We start from the raw sequence: 20,320 nt of genomic DNA, 5'->3' as shown, positions 1-20,320 counted from the left end.
TATTGTACAGAATGGATGAAAAAATATTGAAAATGTTGTTCTTTCATTCATCACAAATTTTCATTTTGAAGAAAACTAAAAACCTGTCAATGAGTTACAGTATATACAATAGGTTGTGATTTAAAACAAAAGTTTAATGGCTTGAAGTCTTTTGTTATTTCTTTATTTATTTTAAAAATTGTTTATGTTTCCTTTATTGATCTTTTTTTTTTTTTCATCAAGCTTCGATACATGGACAGTCGGAAAGATGAACAAGAAAGAGGCATTACTATGAAGTCAAGTTCTGTTGCTGTTCATTTTCAAAAAGGTGCAGTATCTTGGAAATTAGAAATACCTTTGAAAACACTTAATTATCCTCAGGCCCAGATCTGCGTACCTGCACGTCCTTAAAGGGCCCAACGGCCCAAGAAGTTGAAAAAAAAAAACAGCACTAAGACTTATTAGCGGTGCAAATATACACTGCTGGTCTCTGGGGAAAAGCCCTGCAGATTTTGTTGCAAGGGGGGGGGGGCCAAAATTTATAGATCCGGGCCTGATTATCGCATTTATTTTTGTTTGAAGTTTTTCTCACATTGTTTAACTGATTTATATTTTTTTTCCTTGAAAAAAAAATCAATCTAAAAATGGAACTATTGTGTACTTTTTACTGTCATTTTTAGGCACAACAGAAATGGTGTTGCAAATTGTATAATTAATTGTGTTTCTGTACTACGTTTTTTGAAATTGATGTTCTATATTTGAGATAAAAACGTAACAATGAACTCAATCACATAAACAAAAGGTACACAAGTAAAACTAAACTAAATTTAAAATAAAAATTCAGAATGTGTAACAAATTTTCTTGTTTGTGTAAAAGGGGGGACTGGTGATTATTGATATTTTAATTTTTAAAATACTTGTTTTTTTTTTAATTTTGTTTTCTCTGTATGCTAGTAATTCATAAGTTTTTATTTTATTTGATTATTTGTTTATTGGAACTTTTTTTAGATGAAGAGCATTTTTTAATTAATCTCATTGATTCTCCTGGACATGCCGACTTTGCTGGAGAAGTTTGTACAGCTGTTAGATTGTGTGATGGAGCTATTGTACTTATTGATGTTGTTGAAGGAATCTGCCCCCAGGTGAGTGTTAATTTGATTTGTGTCCTTTTCCAGAAAGTGTGTACTTACTTTTTATTGTAACACAAGTTTTTATTGAAATACTGTCAGACCCGCTTAATCAAATATGATCGGCCCAAAAAAGTATTTTCAGTAAGCTTCCGCCCTATAGCCAGGACTAAGGCCGAAATACATGAAATACACCGCCAGCTCAGTCATTCCAGCCGAGGACTGCAGTTTTGGTGGAAGGTGGAGGTGGAAAGTTTTCCACCTTCAGTTCAGTCACTTCCTATGCTGGGCTGATGAGTGCTAATAAGCACGAAACTGCAGTCCTCGGCTGGATTGACTGAGCTGGTGGTGTATTTCATGCAAAAAAGTATTATTTGATTAATCAGGGAAATTTTCTTTATCCTTCTAAATTAACAACATTTGCCTTAAAACAGAAAAATAATAAATCACTAGCTGTATAAAGAAAATAAATTAATGTTATTAGTAAAAAGTTTTTGAAATAAGCTGTCAGCAAGAAAATAGTTTAATAATTAGTATAAAGTGTGTATGAAAATCATAAAAAGTAACTTATAACTTGGTTATGAAATCTTTGTTTTTGCATCTTTTTTCAGTAGATTATTTTTTAAAAATTCTGTAAGAGTTGATTGTTTGCTCAATGTCTTGTGGGAACTTTTTTTTAGTTTCTTTTTTTTCCTTTCTCTTCTGCAGTGTTTTATATTTCATATTTTTCATTTTATTATCATCTGAGATGTGTGTATTTCTATGTATTGTTTAGATTAATTATCGACTGTGCTATTTATTGTTTTTTTTTTTTTTTTTGCAATGACAATGGCAAAAGAAATTATAATAGAATAGGGAGGATGTTTTCTTTACTAATAATAAAGCTGAAAGTCTCTCTGTCTGTAGGATGTCTGTGACGCGCATAGCGCCTAGACCGTTGGGCCGATTTTCATGAAATTTGGCAAAGTTAGTTTGTAGCATGGGGGTGTGCACCTCGGAGCGATTTTTCGAAAAATTCGATGTGGTTCTTTTTCTATTCCAATTTTAAGAAAAAAACTATGATAAATTACGAAATTATCATAACGTGGAACCGTAACATGGGCACAAGCTAATTGGCGAGATACGAAATTATCATAACATGGAACTGTAACGTGGGTACAAGCCAATTGGTGAGAAAATTCACCATACATTATTTGTAAATATACAGGCGAACCAAAAGACCTTTTAATTTTTCTATTATGAGCAAAGCGGTGCAGGTGCCACTAGTGATGGAATAAAAATGTTTTTCTCGCCCATTGATGGTGAAAAATATTGTTTTACATTTTTATGTCGATAACTTTTTACTAAACTTATCTCGAATTTATTCAAAAGTTTTCTCAACAAAAATATTTGCAAAACTGATCAATATAATTCGACAATCCGGGTAAATTATTGGATTAAGTGGTGAACTTTAACATCGCGTCTATAGGGAAATATTCAGTTCCGGGAGGTTTTATTCGTATAAATGGGATATTTGTTTATCCATTACCCGATTAAACAGGGCCGACGGTATTTTCATTAAGACATTAGCTTTCTTTTAACCGAGTGGAATTGTTTCAGAATTTTTTAAAAAAATCATTCGAGCAAAATGCTTGAACGAACGAGCCCTGGTAAATATGTATGCTTGAGGAATGCTTGTGAGAAACTATGAACTCACATTCACATGTTAATACCTATTTTGATGACAAGCATTCTTTTAGCAGTATTGCAAACAGTGATGTTCCCATCAATTTTTCTTAGGATATACTCCCAGTAACTCATTTCGCACAATTTGTGTATGTGATCATATACATAGTATGTCAGAATATAAAAATTTATGAAGCTTGAGGGTACATGCTATATGTCTAAAAGATGTTTGTGAGTATATAGCATATATGGAGGGATCGTATGGGACACCACTGATTGCACATAATTATGCATGTAACTGTTACATAATGAAAAGTCTCTGTAGCATAAAATCATGAAGTAATCTTAAAAATTTCTTTAATCTCATTCTTTGTTATGAAAATGTACTGCTTTATTTATTCTACTTGAATCATAAGAAACATTGTAGAATTTTAAAATATTAGACACAAAGTATATACAGTGGCTCCCAAAAGTGTTCGTACACCTACGACTTTCAATGAAAAAGGCCCCATGCATTGGTTAAAATTAATATTTCGGAATAGGTATTTAATTACAAGATCTATGATCTATTTTTAACAAAACTACATGAAAATTTTTAATAAAACATTAAAACTTAATTTTTTAAAAATCAAAAACCAAAAAGTGCCGGAAATTTTATCTCACAAAAGTCTTCGTACACTTTAATAAAATGTCAAAATATTAGCAAATAATCTAACTTTTTACAAAATTATTATTTAGTAGAATATCACACAGTGTCAATAACAGCCTTTTAACGTGTGGGAATAGATTTCATTGTTTTTTTTTTTTCTTTTTTTATGCAATTTCTGAGTAAGTGTTCAACCACACTTCGAGTTTTACTGTTTCTAGCTCTATTTTCGTTTCAGAGCTGTATATTTGTAATCTAGCCTCCAAATATCTCTAAATATGTTACATTAAGTTGAACTCTGGCAATTTAGGAGATATTTCTAATTTTAAGGACGATTTTTGAGACATCAAACGCAAACGTGAACTTCTTATCGTTATATTGATAAAAAAACAAAGTTGTTTCCGATTACCAAATTTTGGGCTAATAGTTTAAAATTGTGTTTCCAAATATTTAAATGAACAGCATGATTCATTATTTCTTCTAAAAATTCTAAATTTCCAAGTCCTGATGCACTTATGCACCCTCACACAAAAACACTTTCACCGTCCTGATTAAGTGATCCAACTAGGTTCTTAAGATTAAATTCCTAATTTTTTCTTCTATTGACAGATATACAACAATTTAACCTAAAATATTGAATTTATTTTCCTCTATAAGTAAGAAGTTGTTCCAAAACGTTTTGAGCTTATTTATCATTGATTTTACGACAGAAAGCGTAAGCTTACTGTTTTTCTCACGAACAAGAAAATTTCTGCATGAAGAGATCCCGCTAATCAGAGAACTTGACGAACAAGTTTAGGTGAAAATTAAACATAAAATGTTTCATTCAATTCTGCAGAAACATTTTCAACACACAAATGTGTATTTTTCATAATTTTTTTAACTGTAAACCTCCGATCAGACTTTGTTAACTTTGACAGTTGACCTTTTCTTACCTTGTTTTCGATCCGATTCTGGTCTTTAAATCATTTTTTTAAGCACTTTACTATAGAATGGTATAAATTAACTAATTTAGAGACATTTTAAACCAATTTATGTCTACTGTGAGGGGAAAAAATTCAAATTTCGAATCGCGTTTGTAATTTTCTACTTATAGCTGCCATTTAAAAATAATAAACAGAATATTAGGGAATAAATAAACAAAAAATTAAAGGCAAATGACTTTACAGTGTCATTACAATATAAAAATAACAAAAAAACCACATATGGTAATTTTAATCATCAATTTATTCAAAAATATTTCAGTGTACGATGACTTTTGTGGCGTATTTTTTCTTTGTCTCTTCGTTTTTTGACAAATTTCAAAAGTAAAATCTGGCAATATTTTGAAAAAAACTACTAGGTTTTTTTCAGAATAGCATAGGAATGGTGTGAAAAAAAATTGGGCTTCATATTCGAACTCAGCTTTGCGTTATTTTGGTTTTACTACAAAATTTCAAAGTGTACGAACACTTTTGGGAGCCACTGTATATTGCTCATTTGGAAAAAGAGTGCCGCAATACGAAATTTTTAATATTCTTTTTTTTTTCCCGCTTAAAAGCCTTCAAAGGACGTTATCTTCATTGGAAAATAATGACAGATATTTTTTTTCGAAAATTAACCACTGAAGAGCACAGCAAGCTTACTTTTCTTAATACAAATTGCCTGAAGAGCAGTGCTGCCGAGTCAGAAGAAAAATGGCCGACTCCGACTCCTGGATATTGAAACATCAAACTCTTGACTCTAATAAATAAAAGTTTGACTCCGGCTTTTTATTTATTTATTTTTTCAAATCCCCTCCCCCTCATGGGAAGAGGGAAAAACCCCTAAACAGAGATTGATATATTAATTCCTTTTTATAAAATTTTCACGTTTTATTTTATTGTAAACCTAAGGTGCAACGTCGGGTACATGTATGTCTGGAGCAAAATGTACACAAAGTACGGTTTATACAGCTTTGTACGAATATCTTTTACTATACCTACATTTCTTGGCTTAAGTTTAATTTTATTGGCAGCTTTAGAATTAACCTCATTATGAAGATTTTAGGGTTAACTACAATTATTGAGTGTTGTTACCAATAAATAATGTACTGATTTTATTTTGTACTTTTTAGTGATAACCAAGCTTTTTTCGATAAAGTCTTTAGATAAAAAAAAAAGTTTATATTTTATTGGATCTTTTGGATTTGCGCTTTTTTCATGCCAACACTTATTTGAATTTATCAAGCACTGTCAGAAGTTTCCCGACTTGCTCAAGCGATCATTCCTTTTCTATTTTATAACTGAGATCGAGGTAAAAAGTATATTATTATTATTATTTATGAAAGTGATTACTTAGAAAATGTTAGGCAACAAAACTGTTTTGCTGAGAGCTGCTATCAGTTGAATAAAGTTAGAAAATAAGCAAACTAAGAGACAGCAGTGTAAGTAGCTGTTGCAGGAAGTTCGATAATCAATCAATCCAGCTGGTTACCACAATGAGTTATTTTTTTATTAGTAGGATTTTAATTCAAGTAATCAAATTAATTAGTAGTCAGTTTTTTTTTAATTGAAAGGAGAGTTGGTGAAAGTTAAAGAAAAAAAAGAAGCTTGGAGTCCGAGTCGGCATGTTTTCGAACAACTCCGACTCGTTGACCTCAGAATCAGCCCGACTTCGACTCTGACGCCACAGTCCTGCTGAAGAGTTCAACTTCAAACGCTTCTCCTGTGAAATTTAATTTCGTGGTATTGTGGCACTCTTCTTCCAAATGAGCGATATGTTGTTTCAGGACAAGGCAGAGTTGGTATTGAGTTTTCTATAAATTCTAGCCTGTTAATGAAATTGAATAAAATGTTCACAAATTTAACGCATGTGACTTTTATTTTTCAGACAAAAGTATCTTTACAGCAAGCTTGGATTGAACACATTAAACCTTTGCTTGTTTTAAACAAAATCGACAGACTGATAACAGAATGGAAATTTGCCCCTTTAGATGCATATGCACACCTAGTTCAAATTTTAGAACAGGTAAACATTTTATTTTTAAAGTTCTGTGTCAATCAAAAAAAAAAATTTAGATGTAATTTTAATGTGAAACATATTTGTACTTGAAATGCTTTTATTTCATAAAGAGTGTGCTGTGAAACTATGGTGCTGTGATATACATTCAGGTCTTTTAATGTGAAAAACCCAAAAGAAAAGTTAAAGTTGAATGTAGTAATTTTTACTTCTTTGTTCAGAATCAAAGAAAATATTGCATTTGTGACAAAATTCCATGTCAGGTTTTAACATAAGTTTTGATTTTTCCTGTAACTAAATCAATTTTGATTAGCTTTGTCATGTTTGTACTGATGTATGTGTTGTACAAGGGGTGATCAAATGAAAAGGTACAAAACAACACAATGAGTACAAATGTACTTTATTCCAAATTTATACCATAGGCTTGAGCACAATGATCCCACTGATGAACCACAGGATTCCTTGTTCCCACAATTCCTGTGGCTGTGACAAGACCCAGTCCTTCACAGTGTCTCTGAGTACATCGTCCGAATTGAAGTGCTTCCCTTTCAAGTGTTTCTTCAGTGAACCAAACACATAGAAATCGCAGGGAGACATGTCCGGACTGGTATCTCGTCATCACCCACACTCTCACGGCCTGCACAAAAACAGGCACTCCATTTTCTGACAGATTTGTCAGAGACACATTTCTCCCGGGAAACAGTGACCATCCGCCGATGAATAGCTGTCGGTTTCTCACCTTCCGCTGTCAGAAATTGAATAACACTTCGCTGCTACTAAATTTTCGAATTTTTCAACGCAAACGCCATCCTGTCCTCATACGGACTGCCGCATCATTTGGACTCCGCTTTTAATAGGAACCATTGCTCTCTCTCTTTCATGCAGGAGCTTGCGCATGCTCCAATCCCAGTCAGAGCCTCCAATAGCATCCCGAGATGTCTCGCTACATTCTCCCATGGCGGAATATGCAAATATTTAACTGTTTCATTTTTATGTCGTTTTGTACCTTTTCATTTGATCACCCCTTGTATGTATAGACTACTGAAATATCCATTTTCACAAATTTCTCCATGGCATCTATGGACTATGTAGGTATGTATTTTGCAAGATGCAGGAATGGTTAAATCCAAAAATTGAAATTGTCCTCATTATTTAGTGGGGATCTAGGTTTTGATTTTTAATCCAATTAACTACGCTTTCAAAGAGTAGATACATAATTTTGCTTGGATCTTGCTTAGCTCAAAAAAATAATGTCATATAATATGTGGATCATTCCACAAAAATGTCAACCTGTAGGCTAAATTTTCACACTTAATCAATATTAATGTGTCTAGATGGATGCCGTGTGTGGAATAATTACTGTTTGAATATCTTCTACAACAACATGTAAATTTTAACTATAAAGCATTCAAGAAACGCGACCAGTAGTTTTTTAAGCCTACATTTGATGCTATTTTTCCCCAGTTATTGCTTATATTTATGATTTCAGTTTCTTTAATTTCTTTCATTGAGTTTTTATTTTTTTCTCATTGGGCCTAATTTGAATTCTGTGTTGAACTGCCTGTTACGTTCATCACAAAACGTCTTATTTTCCTTTCCACACTTTTTATAGGACTATAAAAGGAAATTTTTTGCTTTATTCTCTTCCCAAGAGCTACTCAGAAACCATTTAAAATGTTGAATTTTTATCAAATTATTTAAACAATTAATTATCAGCGTGACGGAGGTAACAAATTGATTGTGACAAACGTAATCGCTAGAAACAAACACTGCATCTTTTGAACGTATTAGTTCAAAAACAAACAAATTAAGCTATATTTTGAAATAATTTAGCTTTTTAAAGTACCACTGTATAATATTTTGTAATTTTTACAACAATTAACTAGATTACTTTACACATATTTGTGGAATTTTCTTGAATTGTATTTTATGGGAAAAACTGCAGCTCAAAAACAGAGGAAGAATGGCCAGTAAACAAAAAGAAAATGACAGGAAAAAAAGCAGCAGAGCGTATGCAAATATGGCAGCAAGAAAAAAATACACACACGCAACAATTTAAAAACAAAATCAGGAAGACTGAAGAATCAAAAATGAGAAGTCAAGAGATGAGAATCAGTTGCAGGGAAGCTAGTAAGCAACCTTTGTATAGAGTTTTAAACCATTGCAACTTCACCTTTCTCAACATGCCAAGTTTACGGAAGGATTCAAAAAACATGCTCTTTTAAGTAGTCCCAGGCAAAAATAGGCTACCATATGTTATCTTGCTAAATAATAACATCAATATTGGAATTACTGTTGCATAAATGAACGTCAAAAATGTTCCTGAAAGAAGCCTTCTTGAAAAAACAGTCTTTACGATTGGAGTGCGGGAAATTATAGACCTGTGAGTCTAACTTCGGTGGTTTGCAAAATTTTTGAAACATTGATAAAAATTAAGATAGTAAATTTTCTAGAGACTAATAATCTATTGACTAGTTTTCAGTACGGTTTCAGGAAAGGCAAATCTTGTGCAACTAATTTATTACATTTCTATGACAAAGTTACCATGGCTTTGGACAATAAGAAGCCTGTAGATGTTGTTTACATTGATTTTCAAAAAGCTTTCGATAAATTACCGCATGTTGCTCTACTTAGCAAATTAGCTGATATAGGAATAGGAAGGAAAACTTTCATTTGGGTAAAAAACTGGCTGACCGGAAGGAAACAAAGGGTAGTTGTAAGGGGAAATTACTCTAATTGGAGTGAGGTTTTAAGCGGGGTTCCTCAAGGATAAGTGTTAGGGCCTGTTTTGTTCATTGTTTTTATGAACGATATTCACAAAAATATTTCTGGGAACATGAATTGTTTTGCTAATGATGTCAAAGTTATGGGGACTGTAGATAATGAAGAACAAGCAAAACAGCTGCAAGAGGATCTAGATCATATTACGGAGTGGGCTGATAAATGGGATATGGCTGTTAATGTTGGGAAATGTCAAGTGCTACATTTAGGGCATGGAAATAAGTGTACAAGTTATTATTTGCAAGGTTCAGTCATTAGTCAGGCAGACAAAGTTACTGATCTGGGGTTCTTAATAAGTCAGGATTTAAAGTTTAGCCAACAGTGCAGCATTGCTAGTAACAAGGCCAATAAGATGCTTGGGTTTATCAATAGATCTATTTCAAACAAATCTAAAGAAGTTCTTCTGCCCTTATATAGAAGTTTGGTAAGACCTCATTTGGAATATGCTGTTCAGTTTTGGTCTCCTTATCTTAAGAAAGACATTAATGTATTGGAAAGGGTTCAAAGGCGAGCTACAAGGCTAATAAATGGACTTTCTCACTTAGACTATGATTCCAGGCTTAGAAGGTTAAAAATGTATAGTCTTGAGCAAAGAAGAGACCGAGGGGACATGATTCAGTTGTTTAAATTTATTAAAATGAAAGATGTTACGGGGCTGAAGTTTAGCACTGAAAACAGGACAAGGGGTCATTGTTTTAAGCTATTTAAATCTCAGGCTAACATGGATATTAGGAAAAATTATTATTTTAGCAGGGTAGTGGAACCTTGGAACAGCTTACCGGAAGAGGTGGTAATGAGCAAAGGAGTAGACAGTTTTAAGAGGGCCATTGATCTTCACTGGGGATTGTAAATTGACTAGGACCAGTCTAGCTGGGCCCAGAGCCTGTTGCTGGTCGTCACTTTTGTATTTGTATTTGTATTTGGTTTTCGTAAAGAAGATTGCATTTCTTGCTAGTTTTCTGGAAATAGAAACTCCACTTGTGATTGATTTTTAAAAAAAATGTGTTGTAAAGACTTTTGATAGAAGTAAAACTTTTTTCTTTTCTTCTTTTTTACATTCTAAACTCTCGTTTCACCAGTACGTTTTCTCTCACGCCAAGCTCTTGTTCTTTCTGAGTCTGACTTAGGCATACTTACAAGATGATTGTATATTTTGATGAAGAAAATAGATTATAAGCACTAAGAAAACTAAAAATTAGTTGAAATCCGCCTTTTAACTGTGGCCAAAAACTGTAAAAAATAATTGTAATAATAAAGTTAATTTTGATAATAAAAGTTAACACACTAAATTCATGGCAAAACCTTAGCAATGTGAATTATACGTAAAAAATAATAGTAATAGTAAAGTTAATTTTGATAATAAAAGTTAACACACTAAATTCGAGGCAATGTGAATTATGCTCTTAAACTGATGACTTTACTGAATCAAAGAAATCCTCAAAAACCTGCTTTGTTTGAAACATTCAAAGTGACCAAAATTCACAAATATATGTTTACTTAAGTTTAGCCTTGAAATTAAATTGTTAATTTTATTAATAAACCTAAATTTATACATACTATCACTTTGCATTATTTTTGGCTGCAATTAAAAAACAACTACATCACTTCCATCACACAAAAAGGTTGGAGATCAGAAATTCGAAGCTCTTGCATAAAAAGTTTCTCTTCAAAACAGAGAAGAAAAAATAAAGTTTGCACAAAGCCAATAAAAAGGCATTTATTTCATCTATGGTGAAAATTTGTTGATAGAAGTGTTAATTTTAATACAAAGTATCAGTGTTTATTTATCAATTAATATTTAGACACGTAACAGTCTAAAAAACTAAATAAGTCTATGTGAAATACACCGCCAGCTCAGTCATTTCCAGCCGAGGACTGCAATTTCGTGCTTATTAGCACTCATCAGCCCGGCATAGGAAAGTGACTGAGCTGGAGATGGAAAACCTCTTAAGGAAGCCAAGAGTGCGAAACAAACTGGTAGCTAATATAGAATTAGCAGACCAGACGAGTGAGCGAAGCAATGATCCGGTTCTACTCGAAGATTGAACGCGAGGCAAGGTATATTCAGTAAATTACCGCCCATTAGCCAGGGCTAAAGCAGAAATACGTGAAATACACCGCCAGCTCAGTCATTTCTAGCCGAGGACTGCAGTTGCATGCTTATTAGCACTCATCAGCCCGGCATAAGAAAGTGACTGGGCTTCCTTAAGAGGTTTTCCATCTCCAGCTCAGTCACTTTCCTATGCCGGGCTGATGAGTGCTAATAAGCACGAAACTGCAGTCCTCGGCTGGAAATGATTGAGCTGGCGGTGTATTTCACGTATTTCTGCTTTAGCCCTGGCTAATGGGCAGTAATTTACTGAATATAAACAAGTCTATTTCTGAAATGGACTTTAGCAACCGTGATGAATGTAACTTCAGAGTTATGTTGTTCACTGTTACGTTTGTCACACATCATATTTTCAAGAAATATTCATTTCTGTCACATTATAAGAAAAAATGAGCATTACTTTGCGTGAAAAATGAAGTTAAGGAATGAAAATAACTCATTGCATTGTTTTTACAATTATTTCTACCTAAACTTTAGAGAAAATAAGAGCTGATTTTCATGTCGCAAATTCAAGGTTGCAAAAATGTTACATTCATCACACTATAGTAGTTTAGTTTCAAAAACCAATTTATGTGATTTCTACTGTGTTTTATTTCACGAATATTGCACAAAAGTTTTAATTTTCCACAAAACCACAAGTAAATGATTATTAGACACTTAAAACTCATGTTATGTAACAAAACAGAATCTCTGAATGTTATGTTCGTCACTATGGAATGACTTATGTACATTTGTATTAAGAGCTTGTATAACATGTAGTTGTGTGCCTTGTGGAACCGTGGAAACTGTAGGTGCGGGGGACTTCAGGGTGTTATGTATGCCTTGTTTTTTACTTGCAAATGAATGTTCCAAAATTACATCTTTTTTTTCATCAAATAGAGTTTGTATAAAGTTGTGTGTTTTTATCTAATTATTTTTTTCCCTCAATTCACCGTTCCGTCCGTCTCAAATAATCAAATGAGCTACTTAGAGTAATGGCAGCGCACATCTTCCAATGCCTTTTTCGTTCATCTTTTTATGTGCTATTTATTACACTATGCTCTATTATTTCTACACCATACTCTGTTCTGAATTTTTAACATATCAAAGCAATTCTTAAAAAACAGGGGGGGGGGGGAATGAGAATTAGAAATTCTGATTGATTTAATTCATGTTGATATATTAATTGTATTTTTCAATATCTGCAGGTTAATGCAGTTGTGGGGGAATTGTTTGCATCAGATGTACTTAAAAAGTCCGAAAATGTAAGTTTTTTAAAATTTATTTCATAAATATCATTTATTTTGATTAAAAATAAAACAGTAATCTTTAGATATATTTGTAGTAAATGTGATGATGAAAACTAGTTCTATTTTTAAACTTCATTTGCTCCTTTATTTATCAATATTATTAATACCTTCCAATCCTGCACTGATGTCTAAAAAAATTTTAATTAATTGATTGAATACATTTCTCTGCTTTTTTTTCTGCTCTTTATGCTTTCTTTCCTTTTAAAAAAAGATTTGATGTTAATCAATCTGTCAAAGTAGAAACGGATCTTATCTTGGATTGAAATAGCTGTATATTTTCAAACAATGCCATGTTACTGATTATGATAATTATTGCTACATAAATTTAAACTTTGAAAATTATATTTTGATCTTTTTTTTAAATCGAATTAAGTCTGCAGAAGATGTTGCGCTTTTTACCTTTAATAAACTTTTAAAATGAAAATTTTGAACTTATTTTTCCCTTCTTATTATAGAAACAGTCGGACAATTGTGAAGCCAAAGAAAAAGATCAAGTAAGTATATATTGTGAGTTAGCTTCAATTTACTGTTATATCTCTTTGCAAAAATTTTACTGTGGAGATTTTATGTACATTCTACTGTTAAAAATACACAATACAGTCGAGTTCCAACTTACTCGAGGGATACATTCCAAGACTCCTCACGTAAGTCCAAATTTGACTTTATGGAAAAATATATGCATACAATTTTTTTAAAGCATACCAAATACTTTTAGACACTTATAAACACCCCTCAAACTGCTTTAAAGCATTCCTTAACTATACACTACAGTTTCTTGCATTAAAGAACAAACTTTTACTATATTTAAAAAATAAAAACTGTTATTCAACGTGAAATACTTTAAGATGCACAAAATGAATGACCAATGGGAATGAAAGACATAAAATAAAACAACACAGTACATACAGCATGTAGTAAAATTAAAATGATGCACTATAATAGTACTGTACAGTACAGTAGATAGAGTAACAATATTTAAGAGTTAAAAATGAAGACAGTGAAGATTTATGCTCCATGATCAGATCGTTATTCTTATCTAATACATTTTTAAATGCAGTTGCTTCTCCTTTTCTTTTAAAATGTTTCAATTTGTGGCAACATCTCTTTCTGATCTCTTTATTAATCCACAATGCAAGAGCAACTTCCATTTTCATAATATTTACTTTGCTAGACCGCTCTACAAGCTTCAATATTGAAACTAAGTTCTGAATTTTTACGGATATCTTTTTGTTTTGACTTTTAATTGTACGAAGATTCACTCATACTTATTGTCGAGTTACCGTTGACGTTTCGTAGTTGTTAAAGCATATCAAGAATCTTACCATTTTTTAAAATTTTTTTATCAGAAACTTATTTTCTTCCCATCTTCACAAATTTTGCATGAAGATGACATTAAGGTGCCATTATATTTCATCAACTTTTATACAGTAGCTCCCAAAAGTGTTCGTACACTTTGAATCTTTTTAGTAAAACCAAAATAACGCGAAACTGAATTCAAATATGAAGTCCAATATTTTTTCACATCATTCCTATGTCGTTCTAAATACAACCCAGTAGTTTTTTTAAAATATTGACGGATCTTCTTTTTGAAATGGGCCGAAAAACGAAGGGACAGAGAAATAACATGCCACAAAAGTCATCGTACACTCAAATATTTTCAAATAAATTCATGATTAAATATCATATGCCGTTTATTTAATATTTTTGCATTGTGTTGACCCTTAAAAGTCATTTGGCTTTAATGTTTTGTTTATTTATTCCTTAATATTGTGCTTATTACTTTAAAATAACTGCTATTCGTAAAAAACAACAAACACCATTCAAAATTTGATTTTTTTTCCTCACAGTAGCGGTAAATTGGTTTAAAATCTCTCAAAACTAGATAATTTATACCATTCCATAGTAAAGTGCTAGATAAAATGCTTTAAAGAAAAGAATCGAACCGAAAACAAGGTAAGAAAAGGTCAACTGACAAAGTTAACAAAGCGTGATCGAAGATTTAAAGTTTAAAAAAATATGAAAAATACACATTTGAGTGCTGTAAATGTTTCTGCAGAGTTAAATGAAACATTTTACATTTAATTTTCACCTAAAATTGTTCACCAAGTTCTCTGATTAGCTGGATTAAATGGGACCTCTTCCCGCTGAAATATTCTTAGTCGTGCGAAAAACAGAAAGCTCACGCTTTTCGTCGCAAAATCAATGATAAATAAGCTCAAAACGTTTTACAACTACGTCTTACTTACAGATAAAAACGAATTCAACATTTTTGGTTAAATTGTTGTGTAATTGTAAGTAGAAGAAAAAAAATTTGGAACTTAATCTTAAGAACTTAGTTGGATCATTTAATTAGGACGGTGGAGGTGTTATAGTGTAAGGGTGCATATCAGCATCAGGACTTGGTAGTTTGGAATTTTTTGATAAAATAAGGAATCATGCCGTTCCTTTAAATATTTTAAAACCCAATTTTGAACTCTTAGCCAAAAATTTGGTTATTGGAAACAACTTTGTTTTTTATCAAGACAACGATAAGAAGCACGGTCAGGGCCGTCGGCAAGGGGGGGTGTGGGGGGTGTCACAACCCCCGGACCCCCTCAAACTGAATATTCTATATCACATTTATGGTCGTCCTTGAAACCTTCTCCTGATACTCCTCTCAATGAAAGATCACCGCAAAAAAAAAAAAAAAGCTGCCTCATGATAGTCAATGTTGATTAGTCTAGGATATACTCTGGACAAAATGCCAAAAAAGGAAGACTAACAAACAGATACTAATTTTTCAACTTCTTGCATTTATATGATATTTGTACAAACGGTTCTTCATTTCAGGTGAAATTTTTTAGCATATACTAGAAAACAGTAGAGCTGTTTGGGGCCGCCCAGCCCATCAGTTTAAATTTTTCCAGGAGTTGGTGACAAAGAGAGTATACTCAATGCAAATTTTATCGGAAAACGAAAACCACACCCACTTATATGTAAAAACATTAATTTTGCAATACCTGGGGGAAAGGGTGCACAGACCCCTTTAAATGATCGACGGGGGCCGCCAATTGTCACCCCCTCCCCCCAGATATTTTAGCTAGCGAAGGCCCTGCACACGGTATCTAACGTTTGCGTCTAGTACCTGGAAAATTGTTCTAAAGTTTAGAAAATACCCCCTCAATCTCCAGATTTGAACTTAAAGCAACATATTTAGAGATATTTGGTGGCTAGATTTCGAAAATATGGCTTTGGAACGAAAATAGAGCTAGAAACAGTAAGACTCAAAGTATTGTTGAACATTTACCCAGAAATTACGCAAAAAAGAAAGAAAAAAGAATGAAATTTATTTCCAGGCGTTTAAAAAGTGTTGTTGATACTGCATGATATTCTACTAAATAATAACTTAATAAAAATTTACATTATTCAATAATATATAGATATTTTTTAAAGTGTACAAAGACTTTTGTGAAATAAAATTTCCGGCACTTTTTGGCTTTTTATTTTTAAAAAATTAAGTTTTAATATTTTTAAAAAACTTTTCATGTAGTTTTGTTAAAAATTGATCATAGATCTTATAATTAAATACCTGTTCCAAAATATTAGTTCTAACCAATGGATAGGGGCCAATTTCGCTGAAAGTCGTAGGTGTACGAACACTTTTGGGAGCCACTGTATTTAGAATGAAAAAAAAAGGAAGATGCTGAGTGGTTATTTGATGCATTAGACTAGTTTGGTGTGGGAACTTTGGCTATGAGTGATGCTTAAAGGATGTAATAACACTCACGAAATCAGTATTTAGTAGCCAATAACGAAGCTAATACTTCCTTCCAAATAACTCCTGTTGTGGGTGAAAAATTCGCATTAGCTCAAAAATTTGTTACCCAGGGAAAATTCGCGTTATAGCCATTTCGCGTAAGTCGAGTTGCGTTGTAGCGGGAGTTGACTGTATGTATAATAAGGTACTGTAAAAATGTGTAGTTGAACTCAAATGAAAATTGGATAACTATGCATTTATAACTATGCATATGTTTTGTACGGGATCTTACATGCTACACACTCTAAAATAAAGTTTTTCATACATGTATATTACTTTTTTTGTTATTTAGATTATCTATTTTGTGCAGGCAAGGTTTCCTATTCTTTTCATATCAGCCTCCCCCCTTAGAGAAAATAGAACATTTTTTCTAAACATCCATCTATTTTGGGGGTTCCAAATTGTATTGAAAGAACACTATTAAACACTACAACCTATTAATATGTGTTGAGAAAAAAGCATATTTTCCTGTTTTGTGGCATACATCTGCTGCACAAGATAGAAATTAAAATCAATCCATTGTAAGTGGATAGAAATGTAAATGAGCACAAAATTATGAAATGAAAGAAAACCAATCACCATACCAGCAATGTCTCTTCAACTATCGAGAAAAACAACATGAAACTTCGGCCACAATAGGGACAGCTGTGCAAAATGCTTCTTTATTTAGGCAAATTTGTTTACAGGGACAGCTGTGCAAAATGCTTCTTTGTTTAGGCAAATTTGTTTACAGTAATATCCCGATCTATTGTTCTCCAACCCATCATTTTCTTACATTTTTCTATATATATATATTTTTCATTTCTATTGTCCTGCACGAATTGTATTTCAATTTAGTTCAGTAATAAATATCTTTTTTATTAAAATACTAAAACAGTTAATGAAAATTTGATGTAAAAAGTCCTGGCATCTATGTTGCCAGTATTTTTTTTTTTTTTAAATCATATTTCACAATTACATTTTATGATAAAAGAACTAAAACTTCAACCAATTGGCATTGCTATCATTTACTTTTTCAGTATAGTTTGCTGTACAATGTTCTTTATACTATAAGCACTCCATTTCATAACACGATTTGCCATATCTTTTCTTTACTAATAATAAAGCTGAAAGTCTCTCTGTCTTGATGTCTGGATATCCGGAGGATGTCTGGATGTCTGTAGGATGTCTGGATCCCTGTGACGCACATAGTGCCTAGACCGTTCGACCGATTTTCATGAAATTTGGCACAAAGTTAGTTTGTAGCATAAGGGTGTGCACCTCAAAGCGACTTTTCAAAAATTTGATGTGGTTTCTTTTTTATTCCAATTTAAAGAACAAAATTATCATATGATGGATGAGTAAATTATGAAATTATCATAACGTGGAACCGTAACATGGGCACAAGCCAATTGGCGAGATACGAAATTATCATAACATGGAACTGTAACATGGGTACAAGCCAATTGGCGAGAAAATTCACCATACATTATTTATAAATATACAGGCAAACCAAAAGACCTTTTAATTTTCCTGTTACAGGCAAGCCATGCGGGTACCACTAGTTATTTTATAAAAATTGTAACTATATTTTGTGCGCATTGTATGTTTAAAGCTTTAAACTTTGTTTCTTCTGAGTTTTAACTTTTACATGTATTTATTGTTTTCCTGCATTTATTGTGTTCTTCCATGTTCCCCTTGAGCAGTGGATCAAGGTTCTACTGTATTAGGTATCTTTTAATATTGAAGGACACATAAAAAGCTTCCCTTTTCATGGCAAGTAAAATTTTAATTTTAGATTTTTGATTGGAGTAGTGGCTTAGATGATTCAGATGATTCTTCTGTTTATTTTTCACCTGAGCAAGGGAATGTTATTTTTGCGAGTGCTTTGGATGGTTGGGGCTTTGGGTGAGTCAATTGATCATTTAATTTATTCACTATCTTTAACATAATATTTTTAATGTAACATTTAAATAAATTTTATGAAATTTTTCGTAGAGTTTTAACACCACAACTTCTTATTTCACAAATGAGGTAGTGAAAAGCAAAGGGATGTAGGTTGCAAAATTAAAGATTTGGAGATAGCCAGTACAAATGGTAGGTGAACCTCTCCTCTGTCTTGGGCTAAGAGATAGTACTATGAGTACTATGAACTCTGGTAGGTGCTGCTGTACAGCATGATTTAGAAAAAAATTTCAATGGACCTAGGAAGTTATCTTGAAGCTTGTTTTACTCAAAACTTAAAAATGTCCACTTTAAATGTCCTTCGCTTCTCACTGCCTCAAATGTCACTTGAAATTAATATTCAGGTAAAATATAATTATTCAATAATGTTTTTTATTCAATGTAATTCAATGTTAAGTGAATACAAAATATGATGAAAGACTAATATATTATTAAAATAAATTGAGATTTATTTCAAATGACAGAATACAAGTTTTCTTATTCATTTATTAAAAATACATTAGAGAAGTCATGTGCTGATAAATAATAAATGGTGCCACTTTTTCTTGCCATTAAATTCGGGTATTTCTTTTCTTCATGTATAGTACATTCTAAAAATATTCAGGGTCCTTTCTTCCAGATGATGAGGCATTTTCAAAGCAAAAGTAGTGAGCTCTTGAATAAAAAGGCGTCTGACAAAAGCTGTCTTTCATCCACAAACTCGGTTCTTTTGCGTTCAAAAAAGTGTTACTTGCAACTTCAAAATTGATTTGAACAATTCTTCGTCTAATTTTGAACAGTTCAAATCCATTAACATTAGCGCCTATGCGGAACTAGTAGACAATATAGATCCTGTACTTAAAAGCAGATTTACTTCCAACAAATTTTGTTGGAGATAGCTCTTGATGACCAACTCCCAACTCCAACTCCTAGAATTTTAGGACAGTCAACTCCGAATTCGACTCTTGCACATGAAAATTAGTCGGACTATGGCTCTGACTCTGACTCCATAGCTTTCGTAAAAATTTAGACACGGAGGGAAATGACTGACTCCGACTCCTTTATCCCAAATAAGTTCGACTCCAACTCTGCAAACTTTGGCAGAGTTTCAGACTTTAAGGGAAAGTGCCCAAATCCGACTCCCAGTCTTTGAATTTAAAAGCTTCAACTCCCGAATCTAACTCTTTTACCATAAAACAAGATTGACTCATGGTTCTGCAGCCATGGTTTTTACTTTGAAATATTTTTTGTTGATATGCAATGATGACAATGCAGGACGCTTTCATGTTTGCCTCATTTTTCATCTTTGTAAGGATCTGAGGTCAGACAGGCGTTTCTGTTTTCAGCACTCTGAAGTTTGATACCCAAACACGATTTTTTTTTAAATCTGGAACAGGACTTTGTTGGCCATATTTGAACCAAAAGCAAAATTCCTACTAACAAGGAGAGCTTACAGTCTCGGAAATTCAAATAGGGATGAAAGATAAGTAGTAACCCCCGAGAGTATCCACACAGTAAAGTAATAAAGTGCACTAGTCAGAATATTCTTAGAAAACAGCCTCTAAAATTTTACATGCAGCGTTTGTTGCAGCTAATTGAAATTTGAATTGAAGAAAACATTTTATTTTTTAATAAGTAATGTATTTTTGATGTAGAAAATAGAGATAAATTCAATCAATTATAAATTATAACTTGGATCACCACTGCAACAAAATTGGGGTAGGACTTGTTAATTTCTGTATAAAATTTAACAATATAGTTTTTATTTATCAATTATATCTTTATATACATACACCAGAATAATAATTATCATAAAAACATGGAAAACAAAAACTGTTTTGATGTCTTGCACAATGTATAAAGGAAGATTGTTTACAGGAGCAACCTTTCTGTAAAAGATTTTTAGGAAAACATACTTCATTAATATTCATGAAAATATCTCTTTTGTCTGGAAGTATACCAGGCATACCGAATAATTTTATCAAAAATTGATGCTGACAGTTGATGATGAACTATTGATTATTT

General features: G+C 32.4%; 1 protein-coding gene across 1 annotated transcript in view; it reads left to right on the top strand.

Annotated features, from left to right (window-relative positions):
* Window positions 1-20,320, top strand: part of LOC129224339 (elongation factor-like GTPase 1) — a 328,060-nt gene that overhangs the window by 11,418 nt on the left and 296,322 nt on the right. The window contains exons 3-8 of the mRNA XM_054858780.1: window positions 223-307; window positions 988-1,121; window positions 6,268-6,405; window positions 12,475-12,531; window positions 13,032-13,070; window positions 18,150-18,259. Coding sequence (XP_054714755.1) covers window positions 223-307; window positions 988-1,121; window positions 6,268-6,405; window positions 12,475-12,531; window positions 13,032-13,070; window positions 18,150-18,259 — 563 coding nt within the window. The remainder of the gene's footprint in view (window positions 1-222; window positions 308-987; window positions 1,122-6,267; window positions 6,406-12,474; window positions 12,532-13,031; window positions 13,071-18,149; window positions 18,260-20,320) is intronic.

The sequence above is a fragment of the Uloborus diversus genome, chromosome 6, assembly GCF_026930045.1.
Source record: "Uloborus diversus isolate 005 chromosome 6, Udiv.v.3.1, whole genome shotgun sequence".
NCBI classification, from domain to species: Eukaryota; Metazoa; Arthropoda; class Arachnida; order Araneae; family Uloboridae; genus Uloborus; species Uloborus diversus.
This window is presented reverse-complemented; position numbering and strand designations above follow the sequence as displayed.